At 42.9% G+C, this 27,450-nt stretch overlaps 1 protein-coding gene across 1 annotated transcript; it reads right to left on the bottom strand.

Annotated features, from left to right (window-relative positions):
* Positions 1–2,346: 2,346 nt before the first annotated feature.
* On the bottom strand, positions 2,347–27,232 carry LOC110959707 (regulation of nuclear pre-mRNA domain-containing protein 2-like). Its single transcript, XM_051957358.1, is given in 15 exon segments — positions 2,347–4,689; positions 4,692–4,769; positions 4,772–4,945; positions 4,948–5,010; positions 5,013–6,329; positions 6,988–7,152; positions 8,220–8,474; positions 8,562–8,841; positions 9,484–9,659; positions 13,425–13,551; positions 13,629–13,681; positions 13,769–13,883; positions 13,885–13,969; positions 15,262–15,391; positions 26,966–27,232. Coding segments are annotated over 15 exon segments (3,465 nt in total). The 5' UTR covers positions 27,162–27,232; the 3' UTR covers positions 2,347–4,438.
* Between the last annotated feature and the right edge of the window lie 218 nt (positions 27,233–27,450).

Here is a 27,450-nt window from a genome sequence, read left to right as displayed (position 1 = left end):
TTGATTGTTTTTATTGAGAAATCATTTTTAAATCATCGAATCGATGCTGAAATGAATCATGAATAACAGATTTAGATTTCTTTGTCCAAACAGCCAAAACTAGTTAAATCAGAAATAAAAATCTGTTTAATAAGAAACTAATTAGTGTTGCTTTGTTTGTTCTTTAGTAAAAGATTAAAGATAAATGTAACAAAAAACTGCATTGGTTGAAAATATTACAGCAAAATGACTAAAAAAAAGGCATAATATAAATAACTTAAAAATGATACTGGAGCTGCTGTCAACTCTTAATTTAACCATTTTAATGATGGATTCAGGTTTTATTTGTTGTTTCTTTGCTTCTGTAGGACAGTAAATTGTTTTTTTTTGGAGGAAAAAAGCCACTGATTGACATTTTTAACTAATTTATGAATCAACAGCAGAAATTCTGGTAGTTTTAACAAGAAGTCCATCAACTGTTTTTAATCTACCTTTCTGCAATATTTGAGCATTTTATTTAGGTATTGATTAGAAATTAAATGGTTAAAATGTGAACTGGTTTGTTTGTTTGTGGAAGCTAAAAAACAAAACGAGCAGATGTCAGAAAGCTTCATGCTGTTCTCTGGATGATATTTTAGACTTTGTGAAACTTTACAGACCAAACACTGAATCATTCATCAGCAGCAGTTTCTCTTCACTGTGTGCATTTAAAAAGCAGTTTTACTTCATGTTTAATATCTCAGAAGTAGAATTCAGGTAATGTTCAGGGCTGCTCCTAAATTAGTAGAGAACTATTTTGATAGTAAATTATTTAGTCATTGTTAAATAGAATAAACTCCTTAAATGTGAATATTTTCTGGTTTCTTTGCTCTGACTCTAAACTGAAGATCTTCAGTCAAAACAAGATGATTTTTACCAATGAACTTTTTTTCCCCCAGAAAATAACCAACAGGTCATTTAAATAGTCATCTCTGATTTCTGAAAATGTGTCCCGTGTGGTGATAAATTCAGTAAATCAGTGTTCATTAAACACGTTTCTGAGAGTGAACGACACTGAAAATGTTCCACAGGTAAACTCAAACCAAACACAAAACATTAAAAGAAAAAAATATTCTCAAGAAAGCAATAAAAGAAAAGTTTGAGGAAAAAAGAACTAAAAAAAATCAATAAATCTGACTCCTTAAATAAACCGAGCACCAGCTGATTACAGCCAACGGTGCAAATACCAACAGAAAGCAGATAAATACGGGAGAAAACATTGAGCTTTCATTCTGGCTGTAATTCTTCAAAGAAATTAAATGTTTTTTCACTATTTAACCCTCTGAACTCCAAAACCTGGCAGCAGATCTGAAGCCAGAAACTTCTGCAAACCGCAAAAACTGGAAGAATCTTCAGACGTCAAAAATAAACCGCAGGCTCTAATCAAACTATCAGAGAGGAAAAATTCTGCCCTCTTTGGAGAAACCGTGACGACGTTCTCCACTGAGCTGAGACCAAAAGTCAGGTGAGAAAAACTCAGTTTTCAGGTGAACTGCAGGATGAGTTCACACAGAACAGATGAAAACTGTCCTGAAAGGAAACAAAGATCTCTGGAGTTCTGTTCCTGTGTTGGTGACGCCTTCTGTAGGCTTTAACTTTTTTTTTAATTTAACAAAAAAAAAAAAATCTACTTTTAAAAAAGGTTTGTGTCGTTCTATTGCACAGAAGACATTTCCACAGAGGTGCAGGACTTTATATCACAAAACCAGAGTGAGAAAGTGGAGTTCAGAGGGTTCATCTGCTAATGTTCTGCACGTTCATCACACCAGAAAGGATCGGACCTCCAGACCAGTGGAACAGCATCGTCGATGAATATAAGACGAACACACCATCAGCTTCTCACATCTTCACACGTTTTTCAGGTCATTTACAGTAAAAGAGTTCAACTGTTCTTCTCTAGCTTCGATCGCTACAGATGTTGGTAAAAGACATTCAGTGAAACATCTGGAGACGGGCTTCGTTTTTACACAGGAAGCTTTGCAGCATCTTCAACTGTAATTTAGATAAAGCAAACAGAGCAGCGCTGCAGCTCTCGGTCTGCACGAACGTTTTAAGGTAGAAGAAGCACTCTGAAGAAAAGGAGCCACAGCTAGAGCGCTATTTAAATAAACCCTTTAAAAGCAATGATGCCTGCAAACGGTCAAACTGCTGATTTTATCTGGTAGAAAAAACAAAAAAACAACAAACAGCGCAACAGATAAGTGTTAATGCAAAGTGAGAATGAAGCAGCTGTGTAAATATAGATTTGTAGACAAATATATGAGAACAGTTCCTCTGATCAGTTAAAAACAGCGTAATTCAATGATAAATAAAATACCTCCCCCCCGGTTGAATTGAAACTGTGGATTTTATTCAGGTCAGTACATGGTGAAGCCTAGAAGACGTTTCTCTTCCCTCCATCCTCTACTGAGTGTCTTCAGGTCTAAGCGCCTCAAAACAACAAAAAACCTAAAACAGAATCATGTTCGCCTCCTCTTCAGCGATAGCAGAAACTCTTCAGGGCTAAAGCTTCTAGACGGGCGACAAACAACCAACCAGTGTCCTCGTTAACACAAACAGGATCCACTCAGTCTTTATATTTACAAGCTGGAATAAACAGGAGGGGAAAGAGGAAACCAGGAGGAAGAATGATTATTTACAGCAGGAACTGTGGAGATAAGAACAAGAGTTAACACCTCAGCTGCAACACAAATCACTGTTTAAATGAGAAAACACAGCACACCCAGGCCCCGGAGAACTTCTACACCCCGGAGAACCTCCAGCCTACCGTCTTCACGCCACACGGTTTTAAAGGACTGGTTCGACATTCTGGGAAATTAAGATCATTCCTGTCAAGAGTTTTAATCTCAGTATGAAGCAGGAGACAGAGTCGGGCTCACGCTGCAGGAGTTTAAAACCAGAGAAGAAGAAAAAAAGCTACAAAACTACAGGATATGATTCTGTTCCTGGATCCAGACCGGAGACTGAAGGTACAACTTTTAGTAAGACTAAAAACTAAAGCAGAAGCAGCTCTGATTAGAAAACAGTTGAACAGTTTCTCTTCAGCTGGAACTGGAGAGTTTAGCGATCAGTTTCCATATCTGCAGCTAACGTTAGCTTCAGGGCTAGATTTGTGTTCAGGAGGTTCAGATGTATCTTCTGTTTGGGGTAAACTGGTGTGAAACTCCTGCAGCCTGAGCCCAACGTTAGCCGAGCATAAAGACCAGAAACTGGTTCAGCCTGGCTCCTTTTTCTGACTTCTGGTGACTCTAAGAAGTCTTATGTGTCGGACTGAACGAATCAGACTTAATGTACGAGGTTTCAGGTCTTTATGCGAACAGAAGCTTCGTATACGCAGAATGATCAAAAAGTTCTGGGACTGTTGGTGTTCAGACTGCGTCACGGTTCCAGATGTGCAACATGAGCGAGCACTAAGAGTTACACTATCAGAACCTGTTCAAGACGTTTAGTACAGATGTGACCAGAGGAGGGTCTGCAGCTACCATCAGGAGAAGCAACAACCCACAGTTTAAAGACCAGAAAGCTCAGGAGCACCAGGAGAACCTCGCTGGTTGTTTTCAACATCTACGTGGTTGTTCCACCATGAGTTAGTCCTCAGGAGTCGGACTGTCGACGCAGAGTTTAATCTAAAGCCGGATGTTGTCAGAACTTTCTAGCCACAACAACATAACTGCTTTGCTTCGTCAAAATTCATGTTTTTCCAACACATTTTATGAGATTCAGCTTGACGGAGTTTTTCCTGTTGACAGAACAGGACTTCCAGTGCTGCAGGAGCACTGGGAGCAGAGCATCGCTGCACAAGAAAAGTATTCCGACGGTGATGGCGGAGGAATTTAAAGACGGTTTTCAAAGTTTAGAGGTACAGTCTCTGAACTAACTTTCTGATCAACTTTATGAGATTCAGATTGACGCAACGTTTACAGAACAGAACTTCCAGGGAGTGCTGCAGGAGCACTGGGAGCAGAGCATCGCTGCACAAGAAAACAACCAAGATAGCAGCCAAATTCAAATCGGGTTTGTAAAGCTGGTAGGTGCAGTCTGAACTTTCTGATCACCCCGGGTACAGCAGGCTGATATCAGTGTTTTTATGGAACCCAGAAAGCTTATTTACAAATTTCCCAAAATGCTAAATGACTGCTTTTAGTTTCTCTCACACCCCAAGAATCACACAACTCTAAATGCAGCATCGTTTTAATTTCTACTTGAACTATCCTCTTTCTCTGTCACTCTGGAACCTAAAGAAACTTTTATCCACTGTGAACGTTGAGATGGTTGATAACCTCTGGGCTGATCGGCCTCCTAGCTTTAATCTGCTGTTTACACACAACCTACAGGTAGTTTTTACTGAGTAAAGATATCTGGGCTCATACCAGCAGGGCTAACACTGCTCTGCTGGTTCCTTCAGCTGGAGACGACCACTTCAGTAGCGAGGGGGGAGGAAAGGCCTCTTCTGACCGTGGAAGGGACCGCCTGCAAATGGAGGACCAGAGCGTTTCCCCCCACGATACCCCCCCATTGGGTGGTCCTGCTGTTGGGAGGAGGTCCGTCCTCGCAGCAGGGGTCTCTGTGGACCGGACAGGATGGGGGGCCTGGTGGTGGGCAGGTTGAGCAGCGGGACGGGGTTGGAGGTTTGGCTTCGGGGCTGCTGGCCGCCTGGAGGGCTGGCGGGGGCTGAGCGAGGGGGCGAGTCGGGGCGGCGTCGACGGCCGGGGAGTTGGGCGTAGACGGGGAGGGGGTGGAAGATGTGGGGAGGGAGATGGGTGTGGGAGAGGTAGATTTAGAGGCTCCTTTACACGACCCAGTAAAGGTGGAGGGACGCCAGGGGTGCCTGGGCGGTGGAGAGGGGGTGCATGGCGAGGAACAAAGGGTTCTTTAACAGTGCCGGGGCGGGGCAGTTTAGGGGGCTCACCCAGCAGCGATGCCATGAGGGGGGAGGCACCGCTTTGCCTCCCCTCGGACCGCCTCGATCTGCACCTTCAGGTCGGACTGGGGAGGAAGGGTGAGGGGGCGGTCGACCGGGACCAACACTCCCCCCACCATGACCGCCGAGGGAACGGCACCGTGGGAGGGCGGGGGGGAGAGGCGCTGGGGGGGCGGAGGAGGGCGAGGGATCGGCGGGGGGGCACCAAAGAACGGGGATGTTGGCGGAGGGTGGAGGTGGGATGGAGGGAGGGTGTCGGGGTGGTAGGGCATCTGGAACGGAGTCTGGGGGGGAGGGGGGTGGGACAGGGGGTGGAGGTGAGGCAGGGGGAGAAGGAGGTGAGGGGGAGGTGGCATGGAGGTGGCCATGTCCTCCAGGGGAGGCGGGGGGAGGTGGGGGGAGGGGGGCGGAGCTTCCAGGTACTCCTCCTCTTCGTACCACATGGCCCCGCCCGGTCGGCCGCCGGCCCCGCCCCCTCGCCGAGAGCCGCGGCCAATCACACGGATGCTCTCCACCGTCTTGATGCGCTCCCCGGCTCGTGGGCGGTTGGAGTAGCCCAGAGTCTGGATGGGCGCCCCCTCAGCGCAGGGCGACACCAGGGTCTCTATGCGGTGGTACTGGCCCTCCTTCCTGCCAGGAGACTCTTCACCTTTCAGCTTCCCGCCGTCCTCCGACCCGGTGCTCGCCTTACGGGAGCCGGCCGAGTGTCTCCGCTCGCCCGTCGCTCTCATCCTCGGCTGCTGCTCGTCTTTCTTAGCTGTTATGTCGCTACCGGGTGACGAGGACACCCGCTTCCTGGTGTTCATGGCGTCATCGTCCTTTAGTTTAGTGCCGCTCTTCTTCCCGGCTCCGAACCGCGACGAGGCCAGGAAGTCTCCATCACTATTGCTTCCTGACGGGGTGATGACGGCGTCCCAGGGTTCGCTCCGGTAGGCCGTGGGCGACAGGTTGTGACCTCCAGACGAGCCCAGAGACTCAGGGACGCTGCTGGGCGCGTCCATGATCTCATCCTGGGTCGGCGTTCCGGCCGCCTCGTCTCTAACCGGCGTCCCGTCCACGCCGTCCGGACTGACGTCACCCAGAGCCAGGCTGAAACCCGGGTTCCCCTGCAGGAAGCTGTTGATCTTTGACTCCAAACTTGGAGGGGAGACAGAGGGAGCTGAGGGCCGAGGAGGTGGAGGAGGGGGGGGAGGAGGAGGAGACAGCTGCCTCTCCTTCTCCCAGTCCCTGGTTCTTCCAGGGGTGTCTCGTTTGAGGCTGTTCCCCAGGACGGGCTTCGTCTTCGGGGTGGTCGGGGTTAGCGGAGTTCTGACGGTAGCCGATTCTGGAGAGGTTCTGGTGGGAGGAGCAGAGGAGGTGTTGGTGACGCTCTGCAGGAGAGACGACAGACCTGGAGGAACGGGACACACAGAAAGAAAAGGTGACATGTAGAGAACCAAACAAGCCAAGAGGTTCTCACTCATCATGGTGATCCTCAGAGCTTCAGGAGAAACCAGCTGGACTTCTCTGGAGGTGTTGGAAGATGTTCCACCTCCAGGTGAAGTCCAGCTGATTCTACTGAAGCTCCAACAGAAACACAGCTAGAATATTTCTGCAGCACGTTTGATCCTGAGATCAACCTGAGATCAGCAAAATTCCTCATGTTAGAGAAGCAAAAACCAAAACGTGCACTAAAACACGACAGAGAAAAGGACAAATTCTGAAACACACCAAATACAAAAGTATGAAGACACCCATGCTTCTCCTGTTTTAGCTTTTCATGGATGGTACTTCATTCGTTTCACATATCTTCTGACAGCTTCATTTAATTTAGTTCTTAAATCACCAATAAGCTGCATCAGTGATTCGTTAACTACAGACTTACAGTATTTTTCCACAAGACTTTTATATTTGCACATGAATTACTGTAATTTTAAAAATGTCTAATTGTGTGAATTTCTGCTTAATTTCTTCTTAGACAGAAACAAACTGCTGCAATAAATGTGAATAGTGGCTTTGATTAAAAGTCTAAATGTGGACTTCATAGTTCCTGATAAAGTCAATCAGACCTGGTGTGTTGGTCTTGGACAGGGCGTTGAGGATCCCTTCGGGTGTGATGTCGACTCGTGATAGGATGCTGGCGAGGGCGGGGCTCGGCGGCGTCGTTTTGGAGGCTGCTGATTGGCCAGACGGGGTGGTGGGCGTCCCTGGAGACGGCCTCGGCGACGGACTCGCTGCTGAGAAACACGTAAACAAATATCTGAGTGACTCAGAGTTAAAACGAGTTACACACCGAAAAATGAATAAACGTGTCAGTTTTGCCCAAAAAATGAAAAATTATAAAAGTAATCATACTTAAAATACTAAAAATAATTGTTTCGTGTATTTTTCATTAAAAAGCAGGTAAACAAACTTACAATTCAGTAAGAAAGGATGGTTTACCTTTACCTAGATTCTGACAGATCTGTCAGACCAGTCACCTGATAAAAAGACACGTCAGCTACACGTCAGCTACACGTCAGCTACACGTCAGCTACACGTCAGCTACACGTCAGCTACACGTCAGCTACACGTCATCAACACGTCAGCTACACGTCAGCTACACGTCAGCTACACGTCATCAACACGTCATCAACACGTCAGCTACACGTCAGCTACACGTCATCAACACGTCAGCTACACGTCAGCTACACGTCATCAACACGTCAGCTACACGTCAGCTACACGTCAGCTACACGTCAGCTACACGTCAGCTACACGTCAGCAACACGTCAGCAACACGTCAGCTACACGTCAGCTACACGTCATCAACACGTCAGCTACACGTCAGCTACACGTCAGCTACACGTCAGCTACACGTCAGCTACACGTCAGCTACACGTCAGCTACACGTCATCAACACGTCAGCTACACGTCAGCTACACGTCAGCTACACGTCAGCTACACGTCATCTACACGTCATCAACACGTCAGCTACACGTCAGCTACACGTCAGATGACTCTCTGAAGAAGACTGCAGATGCTGTCATAACATGTCAGCAAGGTAAACCATCCTTTCTTACTGAATTGTCGGTTCAAAAGTAACGCTATCTTATCGTAAACGACAACATGAACATAATCCAACTAGAACAGAAATATCCTCATTAAAAAACTGACAGATTTTAAATTTAAAGCCAGTTTGTTTACATGAAGTCACCGTAGCTTTAAATGACAAAAATGACTAATTTTGAGTAGAACAAGTGGTTTTAATGTTTAGAGTCTTCAAACCAATCCTTCTACGTGCTCTTCTGTCTTCTCCCACCTGTGTTCTTCATGACGGAGGTGAGCGAGCTGAGGATGGAGCTGATCTTTCCCAGGTCCACCTTGGCCAGGTTGACTCCCAGCGGGGGTCCTGGAGCTCCAGCAGCTGCAGTAGATGTTGGGGTCAGCGGGGTGGTGGAGGCAGCAGTGGAGGTGTTCGTCTTGGAGACTTTTGTCGGTGTGTTCGGAGGCTTTGACGCCACATCTGACTTGGTCGTCTTGGAAACGGCGGCGGACAGCTTGTCTTTCTTGTCATCTGTGTGTGAAACAAACATCGTTGCAGCTGAACATGGATCCACATGAAGACCTAAAACCACTTTAGATCAGATCTGCGGACACTGACCTGCTGCTGCGTCCGCCTCCTCATCGGACATGTCCATGTCCTCCATGTCTCGGTTGTCATTCTGCAGCTCTCCTTCGTCCATGGCCTTCCCGTCTAGCTCCGGATCCACCTGGGCTCTGCCAGCCCCCATCCCCAGGAAGGGCGACTCCGAGCCGGTGGGTGAGGGGGCGTCTTCGGAGGGTGAGGGGATGGGGGAGTCCTCGGGTCCAGGTAGAGTCGACTTCAGAGAGTCCAGTTTCCTTTTGAGACTGGCCACACGATTAGCAAAGGCGTTATACGCCTGAAGAGAGAAGAAAAAACGAATTAAACAGGAGATAATAGGAAAATATTTACAGGTAACCCATCTAACATTTGGAGAGTTTTCTGCATCATTTTACTAAAAGATCATCTATAATAAAAACATCGCCTGGATAGCTCTCTGAGCCCCAAAACCTGCCAGTGGATCTAAGAAGCACGTCAACTTCTAAAAAGCTGCATTAATTACACCAGTTAATCAGCTGCTTCAAAAAAATTTAAATCAGGATACTGAAAAAGGTTCCAAAGTGGTTTAGAAATTGACCAAAAATAATATAAACTGATCTTAAACTGACCATGAGAGGAAAAACTAATTATTTTTGCAAATTAACGAGTCAACGAGATGCAACTTTTCTCAGGATTTTTGGCTTTTTTAAATTGAGTTAAACTGCACAAAATCATTTCTTTGTTCTGTCTACTTCTAGTTTCCACAGAGCTGCAGTGAATTTATATTTATTTATACTGCAGTAAAAAATGAACCACAGTGAACAAAAATGAAACAGGAGCCCAGAGAAAAAAAAACACAGATCCCACAAATGAACAAGTCCTAAATAACTGCTAAACCATCTCAGAGTTCTCTCCACTAAAACATGTAAACATCTCTACACTTGAGGAGCACTTCACTCACATCGGCCACAATCTTGACCTCCTTGTACTGCATCTCGTAGAAGATGTCTGCATTTCCCAGAGCTTCCAGCAGAGGAGGCCCCGTCTTCAGCTCCTTCTCCAGGAAACCCACAAACTCCTGCAGCTTCAGACTGCCGTCCTCGAAGTCCTTGGCGAACTTGTTCCCTCCAGCTTTGTCTGACAGAAAAACCACAACCAAGGTTTGAAAGTCAGTGTTTCTTCAGTTTTTAAATTTAATTCACGTCTTGAACCAATAAACCGGTAAAGGTCACAGGGTTAACCCCATCAGTGCTGGAGCTCAGAGCATCAGGAAATGGCAAAAAAAAAACAGAAGAACTTTCTGCAGAGGAGATGTGATCCGGCCCCGTACATGGGCCCCGTACATGGGCCCCGTACATGGGCCCCGTACATGGGCCCCGTACATGGGCCCCATACATCAGTGGTTGGCAACTGGCGGCCCGCGGGCCAAAGCTGGCCTGTCAGGAATAATATCTGGCCTGCCAGATGATTTTGAAATCTTTATTTTTTTTTCCAATGTTTGAGATTATTAAAAATAAAGAATCAATCGCACCCATATGACGCGTTTCTACCCGCTGGCTCCAGGAGCTAGTGGTAGTTCAGAGCTTAGTTGGTTCATTCTAAAAACCAGTTTGCATTTCCACTGGCACGGAGCCAAGCCAGTCCGTCAACGCAACACGAAATTCGCGTGGTCAGCTGCTGCCGAGCATTTCTGCGTTCGCATTACTGGTCGGACACGGTTGTAGCCAGATTTCACTGAGCAACAGTGTGTGCCAAATGTGTGTGTCTCGGGAGTCATTTTAATACATCTGTGATCAGAATTGAGCTGTGTGTCCCAAGCAGCAGCGATCAGCTGTAGAAGCTCCGCTGCTCGCGGTATCACCCCGCGCCCCCCCCCCCGCTCGTGGCATCGGAGCGCACCCCCCTGCAGGTTGGCCCGCTGTTCGAATGTTTACACAAATTTTGGCCCGAAGCCACATCTACTTGCCGACCCCTGCCGTCCATGGACCCCGTACATGGACCACAGCCTCGTAGATGGACCCCGTACATGGACCCCGTACATGGACCCCGTACATGGACCCCGTACATGGACCCCGTACATGGACCACAGCCTCGTAGATGGACCCCGTACATGGACCCCGTACAAGGACCCCGTACATGGACCCCGTACATGGACCACAGCCTCGTAGATGGACCCCGTACATGGACCCCGTACAAGGACCCCGTACATGGACCCCGTACATGGACCCCGTACATGGACCACAGCCTCGTAGATGGACCCCGTACAAGGACCCCGTACAAGGACCCCGTACATGGACCCCGTACATGGACCCCGTACATGGACCCCGTACATGGACCCCGTACATGGACCACAGCCTCGTAGATGGACCCCGTACAAGGACCCCGTACATGGACCCCGTACATGGACCACAGCCTCGTAGATGGACCCCGTACAAGGACCCCGTACATGGACCCCGTACATGGACCACAGCCTCGTAGATGGACCCCGTACATGGACCCCGTACATGGACCACAGCCTCGTAGATGGACCCCGTACAAGGACCCCGTACATGGACCCCGTACATGGACCCCGTACATGGACCCCGTACATGGACCCTAACCTTGTACATATTTTAGGGTTTGCTCTTGTGTTGTATATAATTTAGGGTGTATTATATAGTCTATTCTCAATGCTGCTATTCGCAGAGTACAAACAGATTTTCATTGTTTCTGGAGCAGTGACTATAAAGATCTATTCTATTCAAGGTTCAAGGCCGCTGTCTACTGCTTTTCTTTATGTTGCAGTGAAAAATGATCCCAAACAAAAGCAAACAGAGCAAATAAAACGCCCGATTCAGAGGGTTAATGACAATATTAATAAATGTTTTAGAGCAGCAACGTCAACCAGACAACACACAAAAGGATGAACCTGCATTTATTTACACAAACTATCAGTCAGAGATGCGTCCCTATGACTACCTTTAAACTGGAACTGGAACAAAACAACTAAATTTTACAACCTCCAATGAAAAATGAGCGTCTCAGGGATCTGACAGAACAGCCGACAGGTTTCCTGGTGTAGCGAAGTTTATGATTCCACGTGCCATCTCTTATTACGTATTTGTTTCCCACAGTGAAGCCAGACATGGTGTGGACTCACATGCCCAGGTCCCTGCACACATGGGGTGTGTTCCCCCACACTGCGTTCTCAGTCTGCTGTGTCCGGTTGCCGTGGTAAGATGACCAGTATAAGCTCTGCTAGCAAAATGCTAATGAAGGTTAACCTCTGTGTTGCATAAATTGCTTTGCGTTTTTAGCATTATCTGGAGGTTACCACGTGCACGACTGTGAGAGTAATATCAGTGTGTTTTACCAGCTCCTGCAAATACAACAGCGGCTCTGATGCCAAAAGGGAAGATGCTCCATGTTTGATTATCTACACAACACCAGAGAGGGTACACAGGCGCTACACAGGCACCAACAATCTTCTCGTGTAACACAATAAACACAGAAAACAAGAGATGCTGAGTCACAGTTTGGTAGAGATGCTGAAGTACTGACTTCCTGGAGGGCTAAGGTAGGCCGAGTAGAGGATCAAAAACAGGCTGAAATCTGAAGAAGGGCCTTGCATGTATTAATCTGCATATTGAATTATTATTAGGTTAAAACTGTACTTTCTTTGCCGTTAGCATGTTCTAAAGATGAAACCATCTACAGAGGATTATTTTAATAAACGACACGAGGAGGAGGACTGATGGAGAGGAGGATCTGAGATACAGGAATGGAGATACTGAGTTAATAAATTCAATCCTTGGCGCTAACGCAGTGCTATGGCTAAATTAATTAACTAAATATTAGCATCAATTTTTCTCTTCACACGATGGACTGCAGTACTGACATTTAAAATGCACTAAACTCACAGAAAAACAATTACCTCCATAAAAATCACTGTTTTAAATTCAGCAATCAAAGTGTCTACCTATCAGCAGACAGTTTATTGGGGTGACATCAGGAGAAGACTGGTGAAAAATGTTCATATTTTCAGATTACAATACTTTACAACTATCAAGTCTTGAAACACTGCCAATCTTTACATCAATGCAAACCTGGGTTCTACAAAGACAGCCGTCATCAGCAGGGAGTGATATTTAAGACAGCGCTGGACCAAACTAACAGGGGAGCGGCTAAATCCTGAGCTGAGACAAACGAAGTGTAAAAGTGACTGTGGAGCCGTCCATCGCCCTGCCTCCACCTTCTAAACACTAAAGATCGGACGAGTTCTGCTGTCGTTTTAATGGTGGACAGGAGTCAGCATGGAGCTAAAAATACAGAAATCATCACTGCAGCATTAAAGTTTCAGCAGTCTGAGCTGCAGTCGCTCTTCTCTGAAATCTAGTTCACTGGTTCCCCTTAATGGGACCTTCTGGTCACCACTGGATCGTAGGAACTCCTGATAATGTGAAGACATCTGGACCAAATCTATCACTCACATCTTCAAACTGCTCATTTGTCCTGCTTCCAAAACACCGACTGTAAGAGCAGCGTCACACTGAGGCGTAAAAACACGAATATTTAGTACATTTAAAAACTCTCACTTTATCTACAACAATCTGTGAAATAATATTATTTCTCTATTAATAGACTATTCTGTGCAATATTAATATTTCTACTAGAACTATTATTTCAGTATATTTGGGGCTAATGTCCCCTTGTGGCATTAAATTGTACTTTGTGTATATTAAGTGTAAATAAACCTGTAATTATTGTTAATTAGATTATTTCTATTACCAGAATCTACACTTTAAACACTTTAACGTGTATAAATACATGTGAATCTTGATTTTCATCCAGAGGAATCCGTGTTTTCATGCTGATGGGTGTGTGATGCTGCAGACTGATGTGGACAGATGTTGATCTTCCAACCTTTGAGTCTTTTGAGGGCTTCGGTGCTGCAGACGTCCACCCTGAGGGCTGAAAGCTGCTTCTCCCTGAACTCCTCCTCAGCGACGGCTCGCCTGTACCTGGACAGCTGTTCAATGAGCGACTGAGGCTGGAAGAGAGACGTCAAGCTGCATTATCTGTTTTACACACATTTCCAGAAGAAATATCACATAAAAGAAGACTTACTGTGAACTCTGCTACGATCTTGGACTTCAGGGCAGCTTTGGAATTAGCAGGAGCTGCTGGAGAACAAAGACAATGACCTTAAAACATTATTTCATCCAGAGACGGAAACTGTTCTAGACCTGATAAACATGAAAACTGACCATGTGCAAGTGGAGCCTCCTTTTCCTTCTCTTTCTCCTTCTCTTTTTCCTTTTCTTTTTCCTTTTCCTTCTGCTTCTCTCGCTCCTTCTCCTTTTTGTTCAGGTTGGTTTTGAAACTGAGCGATGACCTCCTCAGGATAAACGCTCCTCTCCTCCCAGATCGAGAAGATCCTTTCCACCGACTTACGAACCTTCCCGTCTCTGACAGCAAAGGAACACAAAAATCACACCAGGACCACCAGAACCACACCAGGACCACCAGAATCACACCAGGACCACCAGAATCACACCAGAATCACACCAGGACCACCAGAACCACACCAGGACCACCAGAATCACACCAGAACCACACCAGGACCACCAGAATCACACCAGGACCACCAGAACCACACCAGGACCACCAGAATCACACCAGAACCACACCAGGACCACCAGAATCACACCAGGACCACCAGAACCACACCAGGACCACCAGAATCACACCAGGACCACCAGAATCACACCAGGACCACCAGAATCACACCAGAACCACACCAGGACACCAGAATCACACCAGGACCACCAGAACCACACCAGGACCACCAGAATCACACCAGGACCACCAGAATCACACCAGAACCACACCAGGACCACCAGAATCACACCAGGACCACCAGAACCACACCAGGACCACCAGAATCACACCAGGACCACCAGAATCACACCAGAACCACACCAGGACCACCAGAATCACACCAGGACCACCAGAATCACACCAGAACCACACCAGGACCACCAGAATCACACCAGGACCACCAGAATCACACCAGAATCACACCAGGACCACCAGAATCACACCAGGACCACCAGAACCACACCAGGACCACCAGAATCACACCAGGACCACCAGAATCACACCAGAATCACACCAGGACCACCAGAATCACACCAGGACCACCAGAACCACACCAGGACCACCAGAATCACACCAGGACCACCAGAATCACACCAGAATCACACCAGGACCACCAGAATCACACCAGGACCACCAGAATCACACCAGGACCACCAGAACCACACCAGGACCACCAGAATCACACCAGGACCACCAGAATCACACCAGGACCACCAGAACCACACCAGGACCACCAGAACCACACCAGAACCACCAGAATCACACCAGAATCACACCAGGACCACCAGAATCACACCAGAATCACACCAGGACCACCAGAATCACACCAGGACCACCAGAACCACACCAGGACCACCAGAATCACACCAGAATCACACCAGGACCACCAGAATCACACCAGAATCACACCAGGACCACCAGAATCACACCAGAATCACACCAGGACCACCAGAACCACACCAGGACCACCAGAATCACACCAGGACCACCAGAACCACACCAGGACCACCAGAACCACACCAGGACCACCAGAACCACACAGGACCAGAATCACAGACAGACGCTGCCAATAAAAGCCTTGGACTGAACAAAAACTGACTTGATGAGCTGAGCGGCGTTGGGAAGAACCTCAGCGAAGGCGGAACGGAACACGATGGCGTTCTTCCTTTTGCAGTTCTGGATCACGTCGTTGGCCAGGTAGAAGAGATTCAAGCGATGGTTGTTGTCAGCTGGAAAAAACACACAAAGAAGGAACAGATTGTGAATTTAAAGGCTTGGGTTAGGGTTTAGAGCAGTGGTCCCCAACCCCCCGGGCCCCGGACCGGTACCAGTCCGTGGGTCTATTGGTACCGGGCCACACAGAAAAAATGCATAGCCTACATTATTTCCGTATTATTTATTATCTGATTCTGAACGATGTTTTATTTTTTAAAATTAATAATTCTCTCCTCCACATCTGTCTGTGATTCACTGATGTACTTTTTTCACATTTCATCAGTGAAATGACATTTGCGTTTCAGCATTTTCTTTCTGTTCGAGTGTTCTCTCGCAGTGTGCCTACCTGCCTGTCAGCCTGCCAGTGAGTGAGTGTGGAGCGCCTCTGTACTGATTTGTGACTGAATGAATACATGTTCCGGGGTTCGGCTCAAACTCCGCCTCTCAGAGCGTGTTTCCAAAGGAACCATTCAACGTGAATGATAAATACACTGGTCTGTGACGCGCTCAAGCTAGGCAAGATCAAAAACCCGGACATTTGAAGGATTTTATTAACGCCGACCGGACAGCCTCTCAAAAGAGGACATGTCCGGGCAAAGAGGATGTATGGTCACCCTAGCCCAGGGGTCGGCAACCCGCGGCTCCAGAGCCGCATGCGGCTCTTTCAGCCCTCTGCTGTGGCTCCCTGTAATTTTGGAAAATAAATTGTTCTGCCTTTCAGGCGCCTTTCAATGCATTTTAATATAGAGAGTTTTATTGTGAAATTACCGCTCTTATTTTGACGTGTCACTCCACCGGATGTGCTGCTGGGGTTTTCCCCTGGCTGGGACATGAGAGCGTCAAGTTGATGCAGAGGAGATGGAGAAGCAACGTCTGTAGTTTCACATCGTTTTGTACTCAAGAATGTCAAACCTGTATATTAAAGCTCCACTCCAAGAAAGACACGTCTGTCTTTGAGTCAAAAGTACTCATGATAGGGTAATACACGTTACTGCAAGAACACGGCTCGATGTCCAGGCAGCAAGTCAGAGAGTCAGAGGAGTGTCGTCTTGGAAAATAGGGCAGCGACTTACCGGAGAAAAGTTATAAGCTTAAGATAAATAGATAAATAGATTTTACAAGTTAAATAGACATTCGCAAAATATTGATTTCCAGCTAACATTACGTAACATATGAGGTCCAGGAGCAAAAATGACATTAACATGGTAAGATAATATTAGTGGAAGGACACAATTTAAAAAATGAATCTAATTAGAGGCTTTGTAATTAATTAATCACAACTGATTAACAAGGGCATAGAGGTAAAAAGCGATATATGCAGTGTTGTCTTCATTTTAAATGCCAAAAGGATTTTGCGGCTCCCGGTGTTTTCTTTTCTGTGGGAAACGGGTCGAAATGGCTCTTTGAGTGTTAAAGGTTGCCGACCCCCCGCCCTAGCCGGTGGTATCATTTAATATTGCATTTATCTGCCACACCTTAAAAGCCGGTCCGTGAATATATTGTCTGACATTAAACGGTCCGTGGCGCAAGAAAGGTTGGGGACCGCTGGTTTAGAGAGTCACATGTCCTTCAAACTTTCACGCTTCTTCTACAGAACATCAGATACCTCAGTACAGCAGTGCATCTGTCAGTCAGGAACATAAAACTGCACAACAGAGACAGCTGAGAGATTTACTGACAGTATCTCCATTAAATTCACATTTCTGTTTATAATATACCAAAAAAAAAAACATTTCAGGGATCCATAGAGAACCGTTTATATTATTTGTCCATCTAAATGGACAACATAATATAGACTTCACTTTCTGAATAAATACACATGGCAGCCTGAATGACATGGCCTGTATAACGCCTGTGAACAGCAGACCATACGCAAAATAAGACAATTTCCTGATAGATTGTTATCCGACGTTTTAAATCCTCTGAACCCAACTGCAGGTTAAAAAGGTTATCTTAAAAAAACAACATATTTATAATTGGCTTATTTAGTATGAACATATCTATTATCGACATGTCAATTATCGACATATTAACATATAGCAGAAGATCTGTTTGATGTTCAACTTTCTGAAATCTCATCCTGAAGTTCACCAGAAATCAAACATTTGCACCAGATTATGTTAAATAAACTAAAAATTCTGTGCTAATGGACCAACAGCTAAATATGAAGAGTTTTCAGACTGAACTGAAGGAAGTGTTCAATAAAAGAATGCAGCAGAAACAGAGGAGAAGATTGTTGGAGATCCATCCAGCATAGAGAACATCTTCTAGTAGTTGGAGATCCATCCAGCATGGTGGAACATCTTCTAGTAGTTGGAGATTCATCCAGCATGGTGGAACATCTTCTAGTAGTTGGAGATTCATCCAGCATAGAGAAACATCTTCTAGTAGTTGGAGATCCATCCAGCATGGTGGAACATCTTCTAGTTCCTCACAGCGAAGCCCTGTCCATCTCGTACGTCCGTCCGTCCGCATTTCGTTTCCGGAGCATATCTCAGAAACTACTTGAGGGATTTCATTCATATTGCACCCAGGCCATCTCTATTTAGTGTAGATGTGCCTTTTGGGGTGTATGACCTTGACCTGATTATTTTTATTGTTGTGACGATGTCTCATTTTGTAGGTGTATCGTCCAGTACAGATTATTATTTCTTGCAGTTCGAGGCACTATATATACGGCGGGGGATGTTTAAGCGAAGCGTGTTTATTGAGTAATGTTTCACACTGACAGACAAACGTACGCCGATCGTCACATAACTCCGCCGTTCCTTGGCGGAGTAATAATGACTGAAGATACGTTTTCTTTCTTCAGAGTAAGATCTGCACCTATCGCCCCATGTTGGGGAGCGGGGCGCTCTGAACTATGGGAGCCCAGCAGGAAGGCGTTGGTGGCGGATGTTGATGAGAAAATCGATTTTCATTCAAACAAATCGGCATTAAGTACAAACTCGAATCAATCAATAAAATCGATTTATCGCCCAGCCCTATCTACTACAGATGATGAGCAGAGTAGAGAGAAAACGTCGAGTTTGTAGGGAATAAAAATCCCAGTAAAAATGAGGCACACTGAAGAAAAACAAACCCCAGAATGTTCTTGAAGTCAGGATGTCGAGTCAGCTGGTGATCAGATACTTGGCAGGAATAAATCCTCCTTTCAACATGAACTTTTATAAAGATTGTGCAAACACAACCACTGTAACATATTAACACTGTCAGGATGAAACGGATAAAGTGAGTTCCACATGGAGCAGCTGTTAAACCTCATCACTGATCATTCCTTCATCTGCTTACAGCCATGTAGATCCAGAACTGTCACTTTCTATTTAGATTATGAAAATCATCACAAAACATGGTAATTCTGCATATTGTTTCAGAGCATGAGCTTTATTTAAAATGTTTGAACAGAAATATGACCCAGAAATGTGTTTCTACAGTCACTGGACTTCACTTTAAACCAGATATCAGTTTTGGCTCCCAGAGAGTTTTAGGCAGAACTGAAGGAAAATCACCAAAATAAGAAGTGAGAATAATAATAAATAATAATAGAAATAAATAATGAAATGTATTTTTAACAAGTACTGTGAATTGCAGTTTTATTTAATTAAGCATAAAAGAAATGTTTTCTTCTAAAATGGTCAAAAATCAGAAGGAAATGCAAGATTTTGGATAAAAAAGTCAGTGTTTCCCCTCCTCCATGACCGACTAGGCGGGCCGCCTCGCTGCTATAGGCCACCGCCTCACTGGTCCGCACCAAAAAAACAAGTAATGCTAAATATTAGAAAGCATTGACACATAAGTCCGGTATATTCGCCGCTGAAATCAACAGAATTTCAGCCTTTTCTCGCCGTGGCTGAAGACAGGAACACATCCCTGTTGGTCGGTAACACTCAGTTCTCTATGACATCCCGCGAGTTCGTGTTTCAAATGTCGGTCGTTCCGATTGGCGAACAACGAGCATGGCGGACAAGAAGCGGCAGCGCTCCATGGTTTCGTTTTTCGGGGCTAAAAGCAGGTGTGTATCACAGACATATGTCAAATTAAGGATCAAAACTATCGCATGTCATCCAAATAAAGTGAGCAACGCAGTGTAGGCATCGATCTCGCTTCCTTTACTGAGTTACTGTTCTGTTGTCCGCGGCGATACGAATTGACAGTGACTGTAAAAATGGCTCCAGTTAAAACATTTAGGTACAAAACCCGTTCTACCCAACGAGACAAATGATTTCAACGGAATATAAAGCTCCTAGTTTCTTTTGATAAAATGATTTATAGAGTGCCTGAAATTACATCATTCAATGGCAAAACAGATTGTGTGTTCAAATTCTAGTTCTGTGTTCAAAAGGGAACAGTTTTGAAAACAGAACTAACTCCTTCAGAAAACCAGCTGTTAACCCAGAGTTGAAGTTTTCTTTCACATTTTTAAGTAAAATGAAGGTCATAACCTTTTTATTATAAATAAAAATGAATTTGATACCTAACATGTAGTTGTTTTTAGAAAAAAAGTAAAGTCACCACTTGATTCCAGATTCAAGTCCTTTGTCGTCTTTTTCAAATTTGTAATAAGAACTGATGTGGCATTTTGGAATGGAGTGGAAATCTGACCAGAATATAACAGACTGGACTAGTTGACATGTTTTGATCACAGGGACAAGTGGGTTTATATTTGTCATATTTTCTCCCTATCACTGATTTTTAGAAAAGAAACATGAAAATTTTATTTAATTTAGTTTTTGGAAATGGCTACAAATACAACAAAATGTGCTCCAAATGGAAAAGGATCTGGTTATCTGAATGTTTAATAAAATAACGTTAACATGTCAAACCAAACAGTTAAACATTAAATTATAATCCTGCACAGAATACCTGTATCTAATTAACTCCTGAATCTCATTAATCTGCATTAATCTTTAACCTGATTCCACCTAAATCTGTTAGAACTTTATTATGAAATTCTGGATGTTTGGAGTGAGCTAATTGGTCTTTTATTCTGAAAGTCTGGATGTTTGGAGTGAGCTAATTGGTCTTTTATTCTGAAAGTCTGGATGTTTAGAGTGAGCCAATTGGTCTTTTATTCTGAAAGTCTGGATGTTTAGAGTGAGCTAATTGGTCTTTTATTCTGAAAGTCTGGATGTTTGGAGTGAGCTAATTGGTCTTTTATTCTGAAAGTCTAGATGTTTGGAGTGAGCTAATTAGTCTTTTATTCTGAAAGTCTGGATGTTTTAGAGTGAGCTAATTGGTCTTTTATTCTGAAAGTCTGGATGTTTAGAGTGAGCCAATTGGTCTTTTATTCTGAAAGTCTGGATGTTTAGAGTGAGCTAATTTGGTCTTTTATTCTGAAAGTCTGGATGTTTGGAGTGAGCTAATTTGGTCTTTTATTCTGAAAGTCTGGATGTTTGGAGTATGGTGACAAGCCCACATTAGAGGAAACTCTGATCCACATTTTGAACATTTAAAGACATTTCAGACCCAAACAACTGATCGATCAATCCAACAAATAATCATTTATTTTATAGCACCATGTCACTTTGTGCTGTTAGCGTATTCAGGCCCATAATAATCTGAATTTTATCACATTAATTCAGTTCTTAAACTGATATTGTTCCAGGTTTATCGTCAGTTCCTCAAACAGAACGCTGCACTAAAACACACACTGAATTTTCTGGTGTTTTTACTGAATATTTACTGAATATTCTTCAGCTCAGACTGGAACAGAAACTGAACCAGACATCTGTGAAACTCAAACAGCAGCTGAGATAAACAACTAAACAACTTCTACAAACATCAGGACAATGGAGTACATTTTCTAGAACAGAAACTCTAAATTATCATTTTAATAAAATACATTTAATATCTGATGTTAGAACAGATCTGTAAATGTTACAACAGATCTGTAGATGTTACAACAGATCTGTAAATGTTACAACAGATCTGTAAATGTTACAACAGATCTGTAAATGTTACAACAGATCTGTAAATGTTACAACAGATCTGTAAATGCTACAACAGATCTGTAAATGCTACAACAGATCTGTAGATGCTAGAACCGATCTGTAAATGCTAGGACAGATCTGTAGATGCTAGAACAGATCTGTAAATGCTAGGACAGATCTGTAGATGCTAGAACAGATCTGTAGATGTTACAACAGATCTGTAGATGTTACAACAGATCTGTAGATGTTACAACAGATCTGTAGATGTTACAACAGATCTGTAAATGCTACAACAGATCTGTAAATGTTACAACAGATCTGTAAATGCTACAACAGATATGTAAATGCTAGGACAGATCTGTAGATGCTAGGACAGATCTGTAGATGCTAAGACAGATCTGTAGACGCTAGAACAGATCTGTAGATGCTAGGACAGATCTGTAGATGCTACAACAGATCTGTAGATGCTAGAACAGATCTGTAGATGTTACAACAGATCTGTAGATGTTACAACAGATCTGTAAATGTTACAACAGATCTGTAAATGTTACAACAGATCTGTAAATGTTACAACAGATCTGTAAATGCTACAACAGATCTGTAGATGCTAGAACAGATCTGTAAATGCTAGGACAGATCTGTAGATGCTAGAACAGATCTGTAAATGCGAGGACAGATCTGTAAATGCTAGGACAGATCTGTAGATGCTAGAACAGATCTGTAGATGTTACAACAGATCTGTAGATGTTACAACAGATCTGTAAATGTTACAACAGATCTGTAAATGTTACAACAGATCTGTAAATGTTACAACAGATCTGTAAATGCTACAACAGATCTGTAGATGCTAGAACCGATCTGTAAATGCTAGGACAGATCTGTAGATGCTAGAACAGATCTGTAAATGCTAGGACAGATCTGTAGATGCTAGAACAGATCTGTAGATGTTACAACAGATCTGTAGATGTTACAACAGATCTGTAGATGTTACAACAGATCTGTAGATGTTACAACAGATCTGTAAATGTTACAACAGATCTGTAAATGTTACAACAGATCTGTATATGCTAGAACAGATCTGTAAATGCTAGGACAGATCTGTAGATGCTAGGACAGATCTGTAGATGTTACAACAGATCTGTAGATGTTACAACAGATCTGTAAATGTTACAACAGATCTGTAGATGTTACAACAGATCTGTAAATGTTACAACAGATCTGTAGATGTTACAACAGATCTGTAAATGCTAGAACAGATCTGTAAATGCTAGGACAGATCTGTAAATGCTAGGACAGATCTGTAAATGCTAGGACAGATCTGTAAATGCTAGGACAGATCTGTAGATGCTAGAACAGATCTGTAAATGCTAGGACAGATCTGTAAATGCTAGGACAGATCTGTAGATGCTAGGACAGATCTGTAGATGCTAAGACAGATCTGTAGACGCTAGAACAGATCTGTAGACGCTAGAACAGATCTGTAGATGCTAGAACAGATCTGTAGATGCTAGAACAGATCTGTAGATGCTAGAACAGATCTGTAGATGCTAGAACAGATCTGTAGATGTTAGAACAGATCTGTAGATGCTAGAACAGATATGTAAATGTTCGGATAGAAGGTTTTACCGCATCTGAAAAACTCCACGTTTAAGAAGACGATCCAGGCTGGGATGTATTTCTATTTATTTCTTTGGTTTCTTTTTACAGTTCCAGGTTTATTTCAGGATAAGAAATGAAGAAAAGTACTTTAAAATGAACCATAACATGCTAAAAAATAAACTGATTCCACCGTTTCTAAAATTCAACTTTCAGGCTTTAAGACTCTAAAAAGTCGTGCAACCAGCAGTTATTTTTCCATCTACTAATCTTCTTTTAATTACTTCATTTTTTAAATTGTTTCATACAAAGTTCAGAATATGTTAGAAAATGTCCAGCAGTTTCAAAAATCTCAAGACGGAAAATTTTTGGATTTGTCCAAAAGCCAAAGAAGGTCAGAAACTATAAAATATTCACATTAAATTCACAGTTTAGTGTTTTTTTTACTAAAAAAATGACTCAAGCCAATGATCTGAGAATGAAAATGAACATTACAACACGATGAACTAACATCGTTTGATCAGAAGCACAAAGTTAAAATGAATGAACTCTGATGAAGCTTTAAAGGTTCACTAAATGTTTGGTGAAAAACGACCCACAGAAACACAGTTTAACATCAGACAACAGGAAAGAAACCAGAAATTACAGGCAGTCACACAATTTACCTGTTTTTCCTTGAAAAATCCCAAAGAAAACTATTTTCCAGAGTGTGTTTTTCACATGCAGGCAACACAAAAACACCACATACATTAAACAAAAACAGTAATAATAATAATATAAAACACAGCAGCTCATCTCTTCATCCAGCAGTTTACCTGAGCAGGAAACCAACTTTGAACCCAAATTAATTATGGTCTATAACTCCCTAATAACTACCAGGATTTTTATTATCAGACTCTTTACTGCCGTTGTCTGAGTTGTTTGTTAGCAGCTAATGCTAACGCTAACTGCAGAACTTTCTGGTTTCCCACAAGCAGAAACAGGGCAACACCTTTGACCAATCGCACTTGAAGCACTTTTTGCACTTACTAAAGGTGTTTCCTTATGTCTGAATTCTTGCTTTTGTTGTACGTCGCTTTGGACAAAAGCGTCTGCTAAATGAAATTGTAGAAGCAGAACAGTTCTTATTTGGAAAGAAGCCTTCTGGATTTCTGAGACCAGAGAAGCTGCAGACGTCCAGCTCCCCAGCATTTACCTCTAAAACACATCAGGATCACCAGAAATGTTAAAATCAGCAGAATCTCAGCAAATACAACCCAATAAATGCTCAGTTCAGCGTCAAACAGCTGATCAGATCCCCCCCCAGTCCAACTATGAACCAAATAAAAACTCCACCAAAGTTCTGAGCAAATTCCAAAAACACATTCATTCTGGTAATAATCCTGGTGAACACGACTAAAAACAGACTCATTCTGGTGATGATCCTGATAACTAAATGATTCCTGAACAGAGAAATTCCTCCAGACTCCACTTTAAGAATTCACTTTCTTACTTAACCAAAAACAACAGAAAAGCTCAAATAGAAACCATTAAATGAATTCCTGCAATGAAAAGACCAAAGCTCCTGAAAGCACTACAGAGAAAAGCGCTATTCAAATAAAGTGTATTATTATTATTAAACCAGCTTCCTTTGTTTAGAGGAACTCAGAATATTAAGAGAAAAACAGGATTTAGAGCAGAAGCAGCAAAAAAAGTGATTTCAGAAAACGAACTTTAATAAAGGAGTGAAAGAAATGAGAGCAGAACTAATACTATATTAAAGGAACATTAATCCTGAGTGCAGATGGCTGTCATGTATGTCCAAAACAACATACAAAGAGAAACACGACATGTTTAACCTCATCTGGAACATTTCTAACAAACCAACATTCTGCAGTTACAGGAACAACCAAATACAACAGAAAAACCTGGTATTAGCTACAGAAAACTGTCACTTCATTATTATTATTATTATTATTATTATAGATGCTCCTCCTTTAACTGCTGAGTCACAAAAACTCCTAAATGTGTTAAACTTTGTTTTGAAAGTCTTTAAAATCAGGAAATAAATTCTGTTGGTTCAGATGTTTCAGATCACATTAATATAATCAGGGAATAAAGATGCACTAATAAACTATTAATACATTAATATAATAAGATCCAGTCTGTAGAAATAAGGTAGTGGATTCTTTAGGATACATAAATAAACTATTTTAGATCAAAACTGCAAAAAGAAATGTGGAAAAACATGCATTAATTATGAATCATGATTACTTTAAGTCCCATCTGTGAACTGATCACAGAAACCTCCTTTAAAGCCGAACTTCAGTTTTTTTCAACCTGGGGTCTGTTTTCATGTCATTTCATACATGTGAGTGATGGAGAAATGAATTTTCAACATAGCTCTGGTATTTAGCCAGGCAGGCAGCTTAGCAGCTCAGCTAGCAGCTCAGCTAGCAGCTCAGCTAGCGAAAAGTATGGGGCAACCCCAGGTTGAAAAAAAACGAAGTTCCCCTTTAACTTCCTGATTTCAAGTGTTTTATTCATCGTTACTACTTTACTTAATTCACGTAAAAATGGAATTAATCAGTTTATGGCTTGAAGCTCTCATCAGTGCTTTAAATCTTTTTATTTTTACACCAGTTTCTGAACATCTTCCAGGCTCTGGACCTCCAGGTTTAATAAAAGCAGTAAATAAAACAGATTTTATTGTTTTATTATCCGGTTAGAGAGGATTTCTGGAAGCTAAACATCAGATTTACGGTTTTTATTGTGGAATTTACTGAAGAACCTTCAGCTCTTTTCCTTTTTTATTTTAAATCTAAATTAGCTTCATTTTGATTTTTTAAATTTAATTTAACCTTTATTAAATACATTTTTCCATAAATCGAGGAAAACAGGTATTTGTAAATCCTAATGAATCAGATGAATGAATACAGTTGGAGAACCAGGATTTAAACATCCTTCATTCTGTTATTTTAAAAACAATAATTATATATAACCCTAACCCACTCTGTAATATTATCTGACATAGCAATGTGGGCTGACGTTAAAATTCATTTGAATTTATTTGAGCAAAAAGTGATTATCGTGCAGTTTTAATAAGTTTCCATTTGATTTATCAACTTTAAACAGTCGGATCATTAAATACATAGAAGATAATCCATATTTACATGTTAATGGTACAGGCACGTCTTTGTTAAACAGAAATGATTGTATTTTAGATGTCGTATTATAATATTATTCATCATATTTAGGCTAATATGTCACAAAAACTACACTGTAATCAATATTATTTTTGGATGATTTATATGCATATAATAAAGAAATGATCTCTAAATAATAATAATTACAGCCCATGTAAATGAGGTCAGACATTTTTAAGTTATTTTAGGTTTTATAATCTCTTTTCTGCAAGTGCAAAATGTATTCTATGAAGTGAAGTGGTAATTTTAGCTATTTAAAAACCCTGGTTTGGATATTAGAATAAAAATAATTACTGCTCATCAGTTTAGGACCAAACTGAGTCTCTATTCTCCTTTAGCTGCTTTGGTTTATTAGAATAGAATGATTTCTCTCATGAGTCTCCAATGTTCTCCTTTAGTTTCAAGCTGTTAGCATCACAAACCCAGTCATCATGTTAACTTAGCAACCAGCTGCAGCTACAAACCACCACCTCCAGCTGACATGTAGCTAATAATAATAGCTAATAAATCTGAATGAAACACGTAAACCGCCTTTATTTCTGCATTTAAACCGAGCATGAGCCGCTGTCCGGTCCATGAACCCGACAGGCCCGACTGTAAACACAACTAGCTGATAGCCTAGCCGTTAGCCTAGCTTGCATTGGCGGCTAATTTAAGTACAACGCGACTGTTAGCTTCAAGAGATGCTGCTAGTTGAAAGCTAAACATTACATTTGCAAATGCGTTTTTATTTGCATTCCACTGCTCTGCACTGGGAACAAAGCGACCACAGAGAGCTACAGCCGAGTTTGGTCGGTGCACAGATGCATTAGAACCAGCTAAAGTAAGCTAAAGTTAGCCAAAGATAGCCGCTAAAGTTAGCTGCTCGGCTACTCACACTTCTTGAGCCACTTCATCCAGTGGCGCACGATCAGGCCGTGTTGCTTCTTGTTCTCGATGCAGAAGCTGGAAAGTCCCTGAATGGACTCCATGGTGTTGGATACTCCTTGAAAGCGCCGGTCCAGCGTGGCTTCCAGCGCAGCGGTGGAGCTGCGGGCTCCGTGGCCGCTCGCAGCGCCTGAACCGGCCGCCATGTTCGCAGCACAAGCCGCCGATGAGGATGAAGGAGGAAGAACCGGAGGAAGAACCGGAGAGACCCGCCCCCGGTCCGCTGGACGGAGGTCCAGTCATGGACAAAAAGTACTGCAGCAAATAACCTTGAATCTGAGTCCAAATGATAATATAAATTAATCATTTTACTGTCCAATACTCTGGATTAATCGATTAGTTGTTTCTTAAATGTCAGAAAATGGTGAAAAATGTCAACAGGTGTTTTCAAAACAAACCAAATATATTCTATTTTCTTTCACAGATCAGGAGAAA

Source organism: Acanthochromis polyacanthus, chromosome 12, assembly GCF_021347895.1.
Source record: "Acanthochromis polyacanthus isolate Apoly-LR-REF ecotype Palm Island chromosome 12, KAUST_Apoly_ChrSc, whole genome shotgun sequence".
Classification (NCBI taxonomy): domain Eukaryota; kingdom Metazoa; phylum Chordata; class Actinopteri; family Pomacentridae; genus Acanthochromis; species Acanthochromis polyacanthus.
This window is presented reverse-complemented; position numbering and strand designations above follow the sequence as displayed.